Below are 13,261 nucleotides of genomic sequence, written 5' to 3' on the forward strand. Positions count from 1 at the left end.
ATCCCTACTACCAGTTTTGTTACGCCTTTTCTGTAGATGATACAGGCTATTGTTCCACCAATCTTCCCACAGACAAGAGATCTGTGCCTACGGCAAGAAGTATTGGCGGAATACCATATGCTCAGGCTGGAGCCCAGAAGTAAAGGGAAAGCGGGTCATTGCTATGGCGAATCTTCTGCGATACCCTACTCGGGCATCTAGCACTTTATCATATTACAACTCTATAGGCTTCTCCCTCTATGATCCGTTCTATCCCTTTGCTCCTCCTCGTATGTAGCTGACGTGAGAAGAAATAAAATTGCCCTGGGCGGATATGCGAGACTGTATGCTGCGGCAAGAGTAGCAACACCGAAGTTATCAACAGGAGGTGGATGAGGGGCAGCGAGGAAGATGTAGACTTGGAGACGGACGACAATAAAGAGGAACAAGACACGATTCTGGGCGACGGATTTCCGTCCCAGGCGTGAGTCCTCTGCAAAGCCGCAAGGTTCGGCCTGGACTGGATATCGAGAACACTAACCCCGACGATTGGAACGATCTCTCTGACGGTGCCGGCCACGTTGAGGAAGCCTCTCTGCTGAAGGCGGCTACCAACGCCCGGACGCAAGATAGCTCACTGAACGTGCTTGATTTCCGTCTGTTACCCATCACATAGATTGCAGAATTTCCCACGCGTTCAATTATGAGTACAGCTCTCCCGAGCGCATCTCGGGATCTCGGTGGTGTGCTGGCATGTCAGTCATTACTGATCAGGTCACGGAAGAGAAGGCAGCACGTAGTGGCTGACCCCGCTTTTTGGTATTGCTGCGTTCTCCGATCTTCAAACACTTGGTCGTGCACAGGGATCCACCCGAGATGTTAGATGCGCAATAGCTGTGCTCTCTATCAACTTCTGTCTACACGCGGAGTTCACAGCAGAGGAAGACAGCTCCTCCACAACCGGCTTCGATGTCAACATAAGTCGCCAATCTACGTTTCTTGGGAAAGCTTCTGTAAGCTTGTATGGGAAGATCATATGTCCAGCGCATGATGGGACATGTCAAGGCGTCGGTTAGATCTGCCCAAGATACAGGCTACCTACCTCGCTACCTAGGTAGGTACCTAGGTAGGCACCGAGCTCGTGGGACGGAGGGAAGATGCCCCGCAATCGCTGTGGGGGCCCTAACTGGGTCTGGAGAAGTTACCCTTGATGAGATCCACCTTCTCCAGGTTGTAAGTTTCGGTCTACTGATCATGAACAGGTACAAGTTCACCGTTGCTCCGCCTCGAGCGTCGACAATCTTTCGGCTAGCACTAGACTGAACCAAAGACCGAGGTAATGGTTCAAGCGGGGTTCTCTCACTCAGCTCCTTATAATATCCTTTCGATTTCACGTCACAAATCTTCTAGGCTGTTCCCAACATCGCAACAATGGCGATCCGCAACACGACATATGCCAGGGAGGGCACAGCTGCAAAGGGGTTTGGACAAGACCGACAATGGAATTGGAGGAACTTTTTGATCTGTTTCGCCATTGCTGGCTGCGGCCAGCTGGCATTTGGCTACCCTGCCTCCATCATTGGCGTCACTCTCGCACAACCATCGTTCCTGGTCTATATGAAGCTCATCAACGCGGAGACCGGAGAGCTGGCCCACGATGCTGACTCTCTGATCGGTGCTATGTCCGGTGTCTTCCAGGTTGGACACCCGCTATACTCGCAAGTGCGAATTCTCTAACACTCACAGGCCGGAGCGTTCCTGGGAATCATCATCGGAAGCTTCATCATGGACAAATGGGGTCGCAAGGCAGGAACCGTGTTTTGTGCAACTATGAGCCTTATTGGCGGCGCCGGTCTGACTGGATCTGTCAACACGACCATGTTCATTATATTCCGATTGATCGCCGGAGCTGGATCTTGGGGCTTCCTTGCACTGAGTATGTTGTCCACAACTACTCCCAGCTGGATGCGTGCAACGTTGACTCTTCTCTAGCACCCGTCTACACGGCCGAACTGGCACCGCCCAAATTGCGAGGATTCTTTGTCGGCATGAACGGCATGGGTATCACCATAGGCTATTCACTTGCCTCATATATGGGTCTGGCATTCTACTACGTTAAAAATAATCCTGCGGCTCAATGGCGAGGGCCTCTAGGTCTTGCGCTCATTTTCCCGGCTCTCCAGCTGCTTGTCATTCTATGGGCGCCGGAATCTCCGCGGTATCTGTTGATGAAAGGCCGAGTCGAAGAGGCGAGGAAGATCGTCATGGATCTCCACCATGTACCCGGCGACCCGGACCAAGAATATGCACGCGGCGAGTTTTACCAGATGCAAAAACAGGCAGAGTTCGACCGGACCCTGACACCTACATACCGGGCCATGTTCTTCAAGAAATCGTACAGGAAGCGTACCATCCTAGCTTGTGGCTTCGCTTTCATCGGACAGTCCACCGCAGTGCTAGTCATCAACAATTATGGTCCAACATTGTACGCTGCTCTCGGATACGACACCCTGGATCAGTTGAAGCTGCAGTGTGGATGGATCACTATGGGCACACCAGCCAATCTGCTCGGTAAGTACGACAACGCCGTTGAGAAAGTCATGTTGTGGACTAACTCCTTTGCCACAGGTGCGGTGATTATGGACCGGGTGGGCCGACGTGTTCTCATGCTTACGGGCGTGTTTGGTTGTTGTGCTTGCCTTATCGTGGAGGCGGCTATCATTGCAACTTTTGCCAGCCCGATCCCCGCGACGCCCAACTATCCAGCGCTCCGGGCTGGTGTTGCCATGTTTTACGTATTTCTCCTGTTCTACGGATGCGGTATTGACGTCGCTGGCGTCGTCTTCTACAGCGAAATCTTTCCGAACCATCTTCGAGCGAAGGGCGTGGCAATGTCTATCTCCGCCGTTGCCCTTACCGATCTCGTTTACCTCCAGGTGACTGCCACGGCTTTCAAGAACATTGGCTGGAAATTCTTTCTCGTCTTCATCATCATCTCAGGCCTTGGTGGCATCGCGGCCTTCCTCCTGCTGCCCGAGACTAAGGGAGTACCTCTCGAAGAAATCGCGGCTGTCTTTGGAGATACCGAGGAGGTGATGGTCTACTCAGAGGACATTCACGTCGATCACCGCACGCACGACCTTGTCGTGGACGTCCACACGGGCAACACAGTGGAGGGCGGCGGCGGCGAAACGCTACACAAGGTGGCTACAGAAGCTACGGGGACGCCGGCCGGCACCAAACATGAGGCAGCTCATGTTGAAGGTTCTGAAATGGTGACCCCATTGGCAGAAAAGAACGCTTAGCTGAATCAACCGGTTACCGACGCCCGTATATAAGGACCATTTCTTGTGGTCTCTCGGTGTGTATATATGCCTCTAAAATCAATATACTCACCACTACGAAATATGAAACCTTACAAAAGAGTCCGCTTTCTGTTCCCAGATCTCAGCCACCCCGGACTTCATCTCTGGCAGTAACGAGAGTCTTGTTCGCTTCTGGACCGAGTACCGAGTGCTGGGCCGTGCCTGAGGAGGCGTGAACTGCCAGCCCTGAGGTCTGCACTGACTCGTTCAGATTCCCCACAACGGGGCCCCAGGTCCCAGCTTCTTGGTCCGGCCGCCCTAGAAGGGCCCAGACCGGAGGCTAGTAGGGCTAGTACTAGTTAGGTCTCTCCTCTCGGTTGTTCGCTCGATGTGGATATATCCCTGACAACGCTCGCATGCCATCCATCGTGCTGGAGGCTGGCTGTGCTAGCTGGACAATGCTGGGGGGATTGATCCGAGGTTAAACAAATTTATAACATCCGAGTGGAAACCTTGGAAGTAAGTGGACAGTAAAGGCCAACCGTCACCCAGGGGATGACAACCTCACTTGCGAACGTAAACGGGGATGAAGATTCGTCCCTGAGAAGTTTGCCGGGCCCCACGGTTTCGGAGTGTCGCCGCTTGTACTTTTGTTCTGTCTTAATGAGCACACTCCTAGGACGTTGCTGCCGTCTACGTACACGACAAATAGGTGAAGTGGCTCCATTGAATTGTCTCGGTGTACCAGAAGCATCAGCTGGCTGGATCGCGTGGAAGTGTACCTCGCACATTCTCTGCGTATCTGCTAAGAGACGTAGAGCGACACGTCCGGAGAGACTTCGTGAAACGGCTTTTGAGCGCGGAGAATACCCCCGATCGGTGTATCTTGTTGTAAATAACCTTACCGGTCCAGCGATGAAAATGGAAGGGAAGTCGGACGGAAAACGAGTCAGGCTGAAGGCAAGGTCAAACTTTGAATCTGGAGGGGTTTCTCCGGGGCTAACGAGTAGCTGGGATGCTCGCTGTCAATAAGTCTTCGCTCACTGGTTAGTCAAGGCTCGCAATGGTTTACGTCTCCATCCATCGACCTGTCGGTGTGGAATTGGCAATGCCTGTACCACTCACCCCCTCAGGCTATACCAACTGCGTAGGATGTGGCTTGAAAGTATTCGAGTCATTGTCTGGGGTAGGAATGCCATCTTCGGATGCCGGCCCTCCATTGACTTGAGGCTTGTTTACTGTCTCTTTGGCGAAACATGACTTCTGCGTACCGAAAAGTCCGCTCTAGAATGGCGTTCACCCTGGGATGTACACATGAAAACGCCAGCCACAAGAGTAAAATTTTTCCGCCGACTTATCAAATGATGGTCAGATGGCCAGAGAACGCACTACCGAACGAAGCTGCAGGTATCAGTCTGTCGTACTCTCAATTTTCTCTATTTTTTTCTCGGATCTGCCGTGGGCTTGGTCGGCAAAACGGTGTGTGGTATATCTTTGTCCCGGGCAATACTAATACAAATACAGGGGTGAGTCGTGAGTACGGTCTCTACTACCTACATATACAGTAAGAGCTATACATACCATTTACTCTTGCTTGAAGCATCTTGAAAGGATGCGCCAAATCTCAAACTACGCCATTCGACAGGCGATGCCTGGTGTGCTGGGGCGGGGGCTGCGCAGTGGACGATCAGAGCCTCAGCCTATATTCAAAGATGGAGATGCCTCCAAAATCTGGCATTTGTCTCATGCCACCAACCAAATGATCATATGGACGGATCTTCAAATCGACTGACGACTCCATGTGCCTAGCACGCCCATAACGCGTCGCTGGACTCTCCTCACTCCGCACGACCAAGACACGCTATGATGAGCCTCGGCAGGTGTCTCCGTGCGCGGAGAAGTGCGGCATTGATAGCCATAGATGGCGACAAACATGACCCTCGCTGTCGTCTTCATCACCAATGTGTTGTCTCTCCCGACTATTTGGACGCTGCATCGAATAACAATCAACCTGATCAACAATGGGCGAACTAGACTCTTCTGCAATGGCGACCCAACTCGACTTCGACGTTCTGATTATTGGCGCAGGATTGAGTGGAATCTACTCCCTTTACAAGATGCGGGAGCTGGGGTTGAAAGCCAGAGTCCTCGAGGCTGGCACGGGTGAGGGAGGGACATGGTATTGGTGGGTGCCACCGGGTGCTGCTGGGCGGACAGAGAGGACGGTGCTGACGTTGTCTGCAGGAATCGATATCCTGGTGCCCGCTTCGATTCCGAGAGTTATTCTTATAATTACTCCTTCTCACAGGAGGTCCTGGATGAATGGAGCTGGACCGAGCATTTCGCCCCTCAACCCGAGACATTGCGATACATCCAATTCGTGACCGATAAGTTCGACTTGCGACGAGATATGCAGTTCAACACCGAAGTCAGGTCGGCGCATTACCACGACACCAGTCGATCATGGGAATTGACGGATGACAAGGGTAAACGATATACCTCGAGGTTTTTGATTACCGCAATGGGCCTGTTGAATAAACCCACTCTTCCCAATATTCCTGGAATCGACGACTTTAAGGGACAGTCTTTCCACACCGCTCGATGGCCACGGGAGCCCCTCAATCTCCATGGTAAACGAGTGGGAATAATAGGCACAGGAGCCACGGGGATACAAATCATTCAGGAGATTGTGAAGACCGTGGGTCATTTGACGGTATTCCAACGAACAGCGAATTGGTCGGCTCCACTCCGTAACGCGAAAATCACTCCAGAAGAGATGGATGAAATCCGCAAGCAATATCCTGAGATATTCAAGAAATGTAAAGAATCAGCCACCTGCTTTCTACATCCGGCAGAGCCCAGGAAGTCGACCGAGATCTCCGAAACGGACAAGATAGCACATTGGGAGGACATATATTCGCGACCAGGGTTTGCCAAATGGGTCAGCAATTTTCCAGACGTGGCATATGACCGACAGGCAAATGCTGCTTGTAGCGAATTCTTTGCAAACAAAATCCGAGAACGGGTCAAAGACCCCGTGACGGCAGAGAAGCTCATTCCCAAAGACCACGGCTGGGGGACGCGGCGGATACCGATGGAGACCCATTATTTCGAGGCGTACAACCAAGATAACGTCCGACTGGTCGACCTTCGAGAGGACCCAATCGAGCGGGTGACAGAGAAAGGGCTCAAAACTCGCAGCGAAGAATTCGAGCTGGATATCCTGATATACGCAACGGGCTTTGACGCTGTGACAGGATGTTTTACGGCGGTCGACTTTCAAGGGGTTGATAACAAAAAGCTGAACGACGTCTGGAGCGATGGCCCTCGCACACAGCTGGGTTTGTTCGTTCGTGGCTTTCCTAATATGATGATGGTCATGGGACCTCACCAGATGTTTGGCAACATACCTCGAAGTATCGAGTTTGCAGTCGGTTGGATTGCTGACGTTATACGTTATTGCCGAGACAACAACATTACGCGGATTGAAGCGACTGAAAAAGGAGTGGAGGAGTGGACTGAGCATGTCCACAAATGCTCTGAGGGCCTCTTGACAAATGAGGTCGATTCTTGGATGACAGGCATCAACAAGAATCTTGCTCATAAACAAAAGAGGCACATTGCACGATATATGGGACCTGCCCCAGGTTATAGGAAGAGGTGTGACGAGGTTGCAGCGAAGAAGTACGCAGACCTGGACTTGGCTTGATGGTCTCGATAGGTGTCGCCATGATATGAATCTACGACTCCCTCTTCGACCGTAGCGGACCTGTGGTCATCTTGCTGGACGAGCTGGATGAGCCAAAATGGACTCTTGAGCAGGACAAGGCCGAGAATGGTGAAAAGTTTGAGTTTGTTGAGGAGGAGTCCAACGTCTAAAGTGCTTCCGCAGGACGAAGGAAGGACCTAACAAGGGGCGCACGGCCAGCTTCGTGGTCCCGGACATCTATTCTTCCCCCGAAGTTTGCTATCAGAAGCCAGAGATTGCCTTCCGACCGAGCTTTGAACAAGAAACGTAGGACGTCAGTCAGGGGGTTCGTTAGGAGCTGGTGGAAGGGAGGGTTTGGGCAGTGGACAAAGATGTTAGCCTGAGAGACTGGTGTCATCTGGGCGCCTCTGTGCCTCTGCAACAGGAAGGCAATTTGATTGTGGCGCCTGAGCTGCTTACCCAGGTAGAGACCTACAGTACCTATAGTGAAGCAACAGCCTACAAAACGGGTATAGCAGCCACCTGAGGGCACCCCTAATTCTCTTGTCTAGGCGGTTATCCTGGTAATGGTACTTAGCCCGCTACGTACCTAGGTAGCGATCTACGATTACTAGGGCCCCGGGTAACTTTCCGGCTCACACTTCGACGTCCCGTTATCGTCCAACCCTTCACCTAAAGTTAAATCATTTCGACTACCAACTCTTGTCTCAAGCCTGCATCACGTCGTGTCTGGTAATCTGCTGAATATGCATTGCGTCAAACAATCCAAAGTCCACACGATGTCGGCAGGCATCTCAGAATACCCGTTCCACGGCTCGCCATTTGCGACCTCTGATCGTCACCACCTTCCCCCTCACCGGACAACTATCCTCAATCCTTTTGGGGAGAACACGCTCCAATCGGAAATTCGCTGCGTCTACACGACCTCGGCAACCACTTACTGCTGCGGAGTGCTAGTCTAGGAGGCCGATACAGTTGAATCGACACTCAATGAGGAACACTCGGAAAGTCTATCAGCGACGACATCTAATTTAGCTCAGGTCTCCTCTCTATACTGATCAACCTCCTAGACGAGCACTTCCAGAGAGGATGGCCCAAGAATATCAGCTCTATATCAATGGCAAAGAATGCCAGGGTGGCCGCCCAAGTGAAAACACCATCAATCCGTACACCAACGAGCCTTGGGCAAAGGTGGCCCAAGCATCTGTCGAAGATGTGCAGGCTGCAGTCCGGGCGGCCGAGGTGGCCTTTGAAAGCTGGGGCAAAGTCTCTGGAGGGCAGAGGGCCAAGTTGCTGAACAAGCTGGCTGATCTGATTGAGGAAGAAGCGGAAACCTTATCCATAATCGAGACGTCCGATAATGGCAAAATTCGGCGCGAGACAAAGAGCCAGATGTTCTTCTCAGCCAGAAACTACCGGTTCTTTGCTGGAATGGCTGACAAATTGACTGGCGAGGTGAAGCCGATGGACAACCCGCAGATCTTCGACTATACCCTGCGCGAGCCTTTTGGCGTCTGTGCTTTGATCACTCCTTGGAACAGTCCCATTGGCATACTTACCAATAAATTGGCCCCATGCTTAGCAGCAGGGAATACCTGTGTTGTCAAGCCCTCGGAGTACACATCAGTGAGTACACTTTACTTTGCGAAGCTCGTGGAGAAGGCTGGTTTTCCCCCCGGCGTGTTCAATGTCGTGGTGGGTAAGGCAGAAGTTGGCAAAGCTCTAGTAACCAACCCGGCTATTGGTCGTATCAGCTTCACAGGAAGCGTCGACATTGGACGTATAGTCGCTCAGCAGGGCGCGCAAAATATTATTCCTGTTACACTTGAGCTTGGAGGTAAATCGGCAAACATCATCCTGGATGATGCGGAGCTGGACCGGGCAATCCCAGGAAGTGTCGCGGGTATTTTTGCAGCATCGGGTCAAACATGTATCGCAGGCTCAAGGCTACTTGTCCATCGTTCGGTATACGATACTGTGGTCCAGGGCATATTGGAGAGGATCAAATCAATCAGATTTGGCGACCCGCAGGATATGAACACGGATATTGGACCTGCTGCCCATGCCGCACAATGGGAATCGATTCATCGGCATATTGAAAAAGCCGAGAAAGACGGAGCCAAATTACTGATGGGAGGAAGGGAAGCAAGCAAAAAGATCGGAGGACTCTTCGTCGCTCCTACCGTCTTTGGCGATGTCGACCCGAACAGCGACCTTGCTCAAAAGGAAATCTTCGGTCCCGTCCTTGCTGTTATCCCATTTGATTCCGACGAGCAGGCGCTTAAGATTGCGAATGGCACCATCTTTGGCCTTGCTGCCGGAATCTGGACGATGAATATCAGACGTGCCCACAAGATGGCCAGTCAACTCAAGGCCGGTCAGATCTGGGTCAATACCTACCGAACAAGTGGCGCTATGGCTCCATTCGGCGGATACGGGCAGAGCGGATACGGCAAGGAACGTGGCACTGAGGCGTTACTGGAATATACGCGGCTCAAGAACGTCATGATCGACCTAAGCGACGAGGTCCGGGATCCGTTCACTATCAAGGTCTAGAACAACGGAAGATTGCTAGACCAGCCAACAGATTAGAAGTGGAGTGTCCGATCCCAATTGAACTGGCTGCCTCGCCGTTGGCAAACGTTCCCAGATCATAGGTCACAAGTATTTCGCATGCATTGGTTCTTCTTTTCCTATGCTCTCGCTGGTTCATATCTGCCTTGCTCGGAATGCTGCCTAGGGAATATACAGACTCCGAAGTCGTACCTGGGTCCAAATGAGATTTGTCGATGTAAAAATGGATATTAGCAGCAGGGCTCTCGCTGCCTCCTTTCGACGGGGACACTGCCAAAAACACTTAGCCGAGATTTGCCTACAGAAATTACCCAGGGTCATCTTCAAGAACAACGACAGTCATGCCTAAAACATCAAGCGGAGAGATCAAAGGAAGGAAGATGATAAAGCAACAACAAGTGGCCACTAAAGACCCGAGTTTCGCGAAACCTAGGAGTGCTTTGCATTTCTTCCACAATCATCGTCCACTTATGGCACTATCCAAATCGCTCTGTCCCAGCGCAAGAGAAGACAAACCAATGAAAAAGCCATCTCGACGACACTCCATTCGATGGCAAGATAGAAAGACGAACGCCGACCTGACCAACAACTTTTTCCAACAAGTCGCTCAACCCTTTTGGTCATCATCATCCATGTATTCTCAAATTTCTTCATCTCATGTCCCGACCAAAACTGCTTGTCATCGCCGTCGACCTACGGCGGTCGAAGGCGGTGTTTTGAGGGGCCTGACAATGATTCTGGCTTAATCTTCTTGGTTTGATCGCTCCTTTCTGATGTTCCAAATGATAACGCACGCTTCATCGAAACTCGGTATCCATGGTATGCCACAGACATCTGGCATGTGTCTCGCTCATTCCTTACCCATCCTCGAAAGCAGTGGCCCACAGCCTATACCGCGTCCAGAGTCGCTTAGCAGCCGGCGGAACGCACACCTACAATGCGATGTGGTGCGGTAGAAGTCACCCTTGGTGACACTGACGCTCAGACAAACCCCTATATCTGCATACCCGGGAGGCGTAGTCCGCGGAAAGAGGTGCCGCGACCTTCTCCGGGGCTCAATCGAACTGACGTGCGCTTCTTTTTCAATGTGGCAATCTCGTTTCGAAGATGTTCTGCATTTTTCTCGGCTTTGATCATGATAAGCTGGAACTTGTTACCCTCAGATTGCCATCTCCTAATGTTGTTTTCTTCCTTATGCAGCCTTCTTGATTTTGTACCGATTTGTTGGCATATCCTACAGTCTGTGTTGACTTTGATTAGGTTTGTGTGGTCGAGGAGAGTGGCAGGGCATGTCTCTCCGATGCGTGTCTGTCGTGCACACCGAAATCTCATATTCCCCCACCTGAAGTCGCCACATTGGAAGTCAGTCCGTTCGTAGTGGCACATGTTGTTGTGTCAAAAGCGCGACACACAATATTGTAAAAGAAAAAGTCGACGGTTTTCGGGCCTGTGGCCGAGATGTGCCAATCACGATAAATTTGCAACACAAAAACGTTCTTTGCTTTCCAGCTGCAACGAAGGCTCAATTTGTATGGCGGGTTAGGAGTAGTTCTATATATGAGGCAGCCTCAGAGCATATGTGGGCGATGATATGAAATAAGAGCCCTGGCTGTGATTGTGACGTCTTCTCCCCCCAGCAAGCTGCGCATGTCAATGGTGGCGCCAACGGCAGCATCACGCTCTGCAGAAGATGTCATGTTCTTGTGGTTGTTGTGGGCTTCGAGGTTAGTGGATGCACGTTGTTGTGGGCTTTGCAGAAAGCGCAGACAAATGCATGTTCATCTGAAGGATTGGAGCAGTTTGTCCGACCCATGCACCTGTCGCAGCAAAAGAAACTCACGGGAACCCCAGCGTCTGGCTAAGGCTTGGTGTCGACCCAATCACGAGAAACATGGACGGTGTGTCCATTGTGCTTAAGGTTTGCGGGACCTCTTCCCGAGCGTCTCTTGCTTGCCTCTGGCGGCCTGGCGGGTTGTACGGCTTAAGGGATCGATTGCTGTTACGAGATACACCACCCTGCGCCCTCAGTGTCTGGCTCGTCCTGGTGATTTGCTTATCCACCCTCTGTTTGTCACTATGTCCACAAACCCGAGTAAAGGTGAAGGAGCAAAATCGGAGGCCACAGAGCGGCCCGTGTAGGAGTGACCTGGGGCATCATGAGCTCGAGGTGATCGATCTAGATCAGAACCACTTGCCCCACGTCCACCAGTGCTGGTTGCTCTTTGCCGCCTCGGGGAGGGATTAGGGTTTGAGATGGTAGAGAGCAGATATTTGCGGACTAATTCTGTTCGAGGACGCATCAGCTGGATGGGGATGCACGAGGACACGTCGGGACACAAAGCTGGGTCCTGGGTGCTGGGTGCAGGATGATGATGAGATGAACGAGAGTTGGCAGGCCGATGACTGGTCGGTGGTCGATGGTTGATGGCTGCTACTCTTACTAGTTGGCTCGGCGCATAATGCAGCTGCGGCAAGGACTAGCAGCTGAAGAACTAAAATGAACCAACCCACAGCCCATCAATTGTCGACATTCCAGCCGATTGTTCCGTCTCCATGTCAGTTGTCTACTGACATCGCCATGGATATCCAATCGAGCCAGTGATGAGAAAGAAGAACAACACCATTTGTCGACTCTGAGATCTCTCCCTGCTCCCAGCAGCCTCCCTTGCGCCCCTTCTCCAGCTTCTCCCGCCCCCTCCTTTCTTCCTCAGTTTCTTGACTGTCTCTGTCGTCATCCCCTTCATCACAGCACCCTCCAAGATCATCTGGAGAGCTGGGGTAGGGCCTGTCGCGAGAGGCGTAGCTTGACTGGGGAGGTGATCAATAGCCTCATCACACCCTCTTGTCGCCTGGATTCTCCTTCAGCCTACAACGAGCACTTTCACCAAGTTCGAGCGAGACAAAAGCTACCACCAGAGGCGTTGTGTGCATGAGGGGCTGCTGCACATAGCATGGCAAAATGAGGACACGGAATATAAAAATAGTCGAGTACGAGATAGCTCGCATCTTATCAGACAGAGGAAGTCTTTTAAGTGCGGCCTCTCAGCGACAGCGACCGATACGAGCTAGTTCGGTGCCCTCCGGCCGCACTCCACCCTCCTTTAAGATTTTCAGCTATTTCTTTACCGGCATTGACCACGGCAACCTTACGTACATGAAATAGCATGAGTAGAGACTTGTCGTTGGGTGGCTTGCGGGGTAATGAGCTGCGAGGTGACTTAGGGTCAACTGGGGATTGGGACTTCCAGCAAATCACGACCTCCTTCGCACACGACCAAAAGACTTGATCAAAAGACAGAGCACTTGCTGTGCCTTGTGGTGAGGCCGTGACAGCGTGGAATCGGGAGTCAGCGTGCCTGTCTGTTGCCCAGACTAAGTCGCTTGAGCCTGGCGGTCAGTGCCAGACTGGGGTGCCAGAAGTGCCGTGGACTGCAGGCTGCGGACTCCAGTACGTCCGTGTCCCTGTGTGGACGGGATGAGGCTCACTAGGCGCATCAGCTCCCACCGACTACCGGTGCTGGTGCCGCTGGCACTAAGATCTGGAGGCCTGCTCGAAGGATCTCACTGACCTCAACCTCGAAGAGGTAGGTATGTCGCCCAACTTTCACGGAATCCATTAGGGATACCGCGGTAGACCAAATTCAATTCCCCTGCCGTTCTTGCCGGCTCGCTCAGTTGAGTTCCTCCTGTGTTG

The 13,261-nt window shown here is 52.0% G+C and overlaps 3 protein-coding genes across 3 annotated transcripts; all 3 read left to right on the top strand.

The window, feature by feature from the left end:
* Positions 1-1,410: 1,410 nt before the first annotated feature.
* Positions 1,411-3,284, top strand: Z520_10297 (uncharacterized protein; the record flags this gene model as incomplete). The annotated part of the gene is made up of 4 exons (XM_016780790.1): positions 1,411-1,677; positions 1,726-1,915; positions 1,972-2,550; positions 2,608-3,284. The coding sequence occupies 4 exons, from the start codon at positions 1,411-1,413 to the stop codon at positions 3,282-3,284; spliced, it is 1,713 nt and encodes a 570-aa protein (XP_016628083.1).
* A 2,021-nt stretch (positions 3,285-5,305) lies between these two features.
* Z520_10298 (uncharacterized protein) lies at positions 5,306-6,993 on the top strand (the record flags this gene model as incomplete). Its single annotated transcript, XM_016780791.1, has 2 exons — positions 5,306-5,469; positions 5,529-6,993. The coding sequence occupies 2 exons, from the start codon at positions 5,306-5,308 to the stop codon at positions 6,991-6,993; spliced, it is 1,629 nt and encodes a 542-aa protein (XP_016628084.1).
* A 1,089-nt stretch (positions 6,994-8,082) lies between these two features.
* Positions 8,083-9,549, top strand: Z520_10299 (uncharacterized protein; the record flags this gene model as incomplete). The annotated part of the gene is made up of 1 exon (XM_016780792.1): positions 8,083-9,549. The coding sequence occupies one exon, from the start codon at positions 8,083-8,085 to the stop codon at positions 9,547-9,549; it is 1,467 nt and encodes a 488-aa protein (XP_016628085.1).
* Positions 9,550-13,261: the final 3,712 nt, after the last annotated feature.

The sequence above is a fragment of the Fonsecaea multimorphosa genome (genome assembly GCF_000836435.1).
Source record: "Fonsecaea multimorphosa CBS 102226 unplaced genomic scaffold supercont1.29, whole genome shotgun sequence".
NCBI lineage: Eukaryota > Fungi > Ascomycota > Eurotiomycetes > Chaetothyriales > Herpotrichiellaceae > Fonsecaea > Fonsecaea multimorphosa.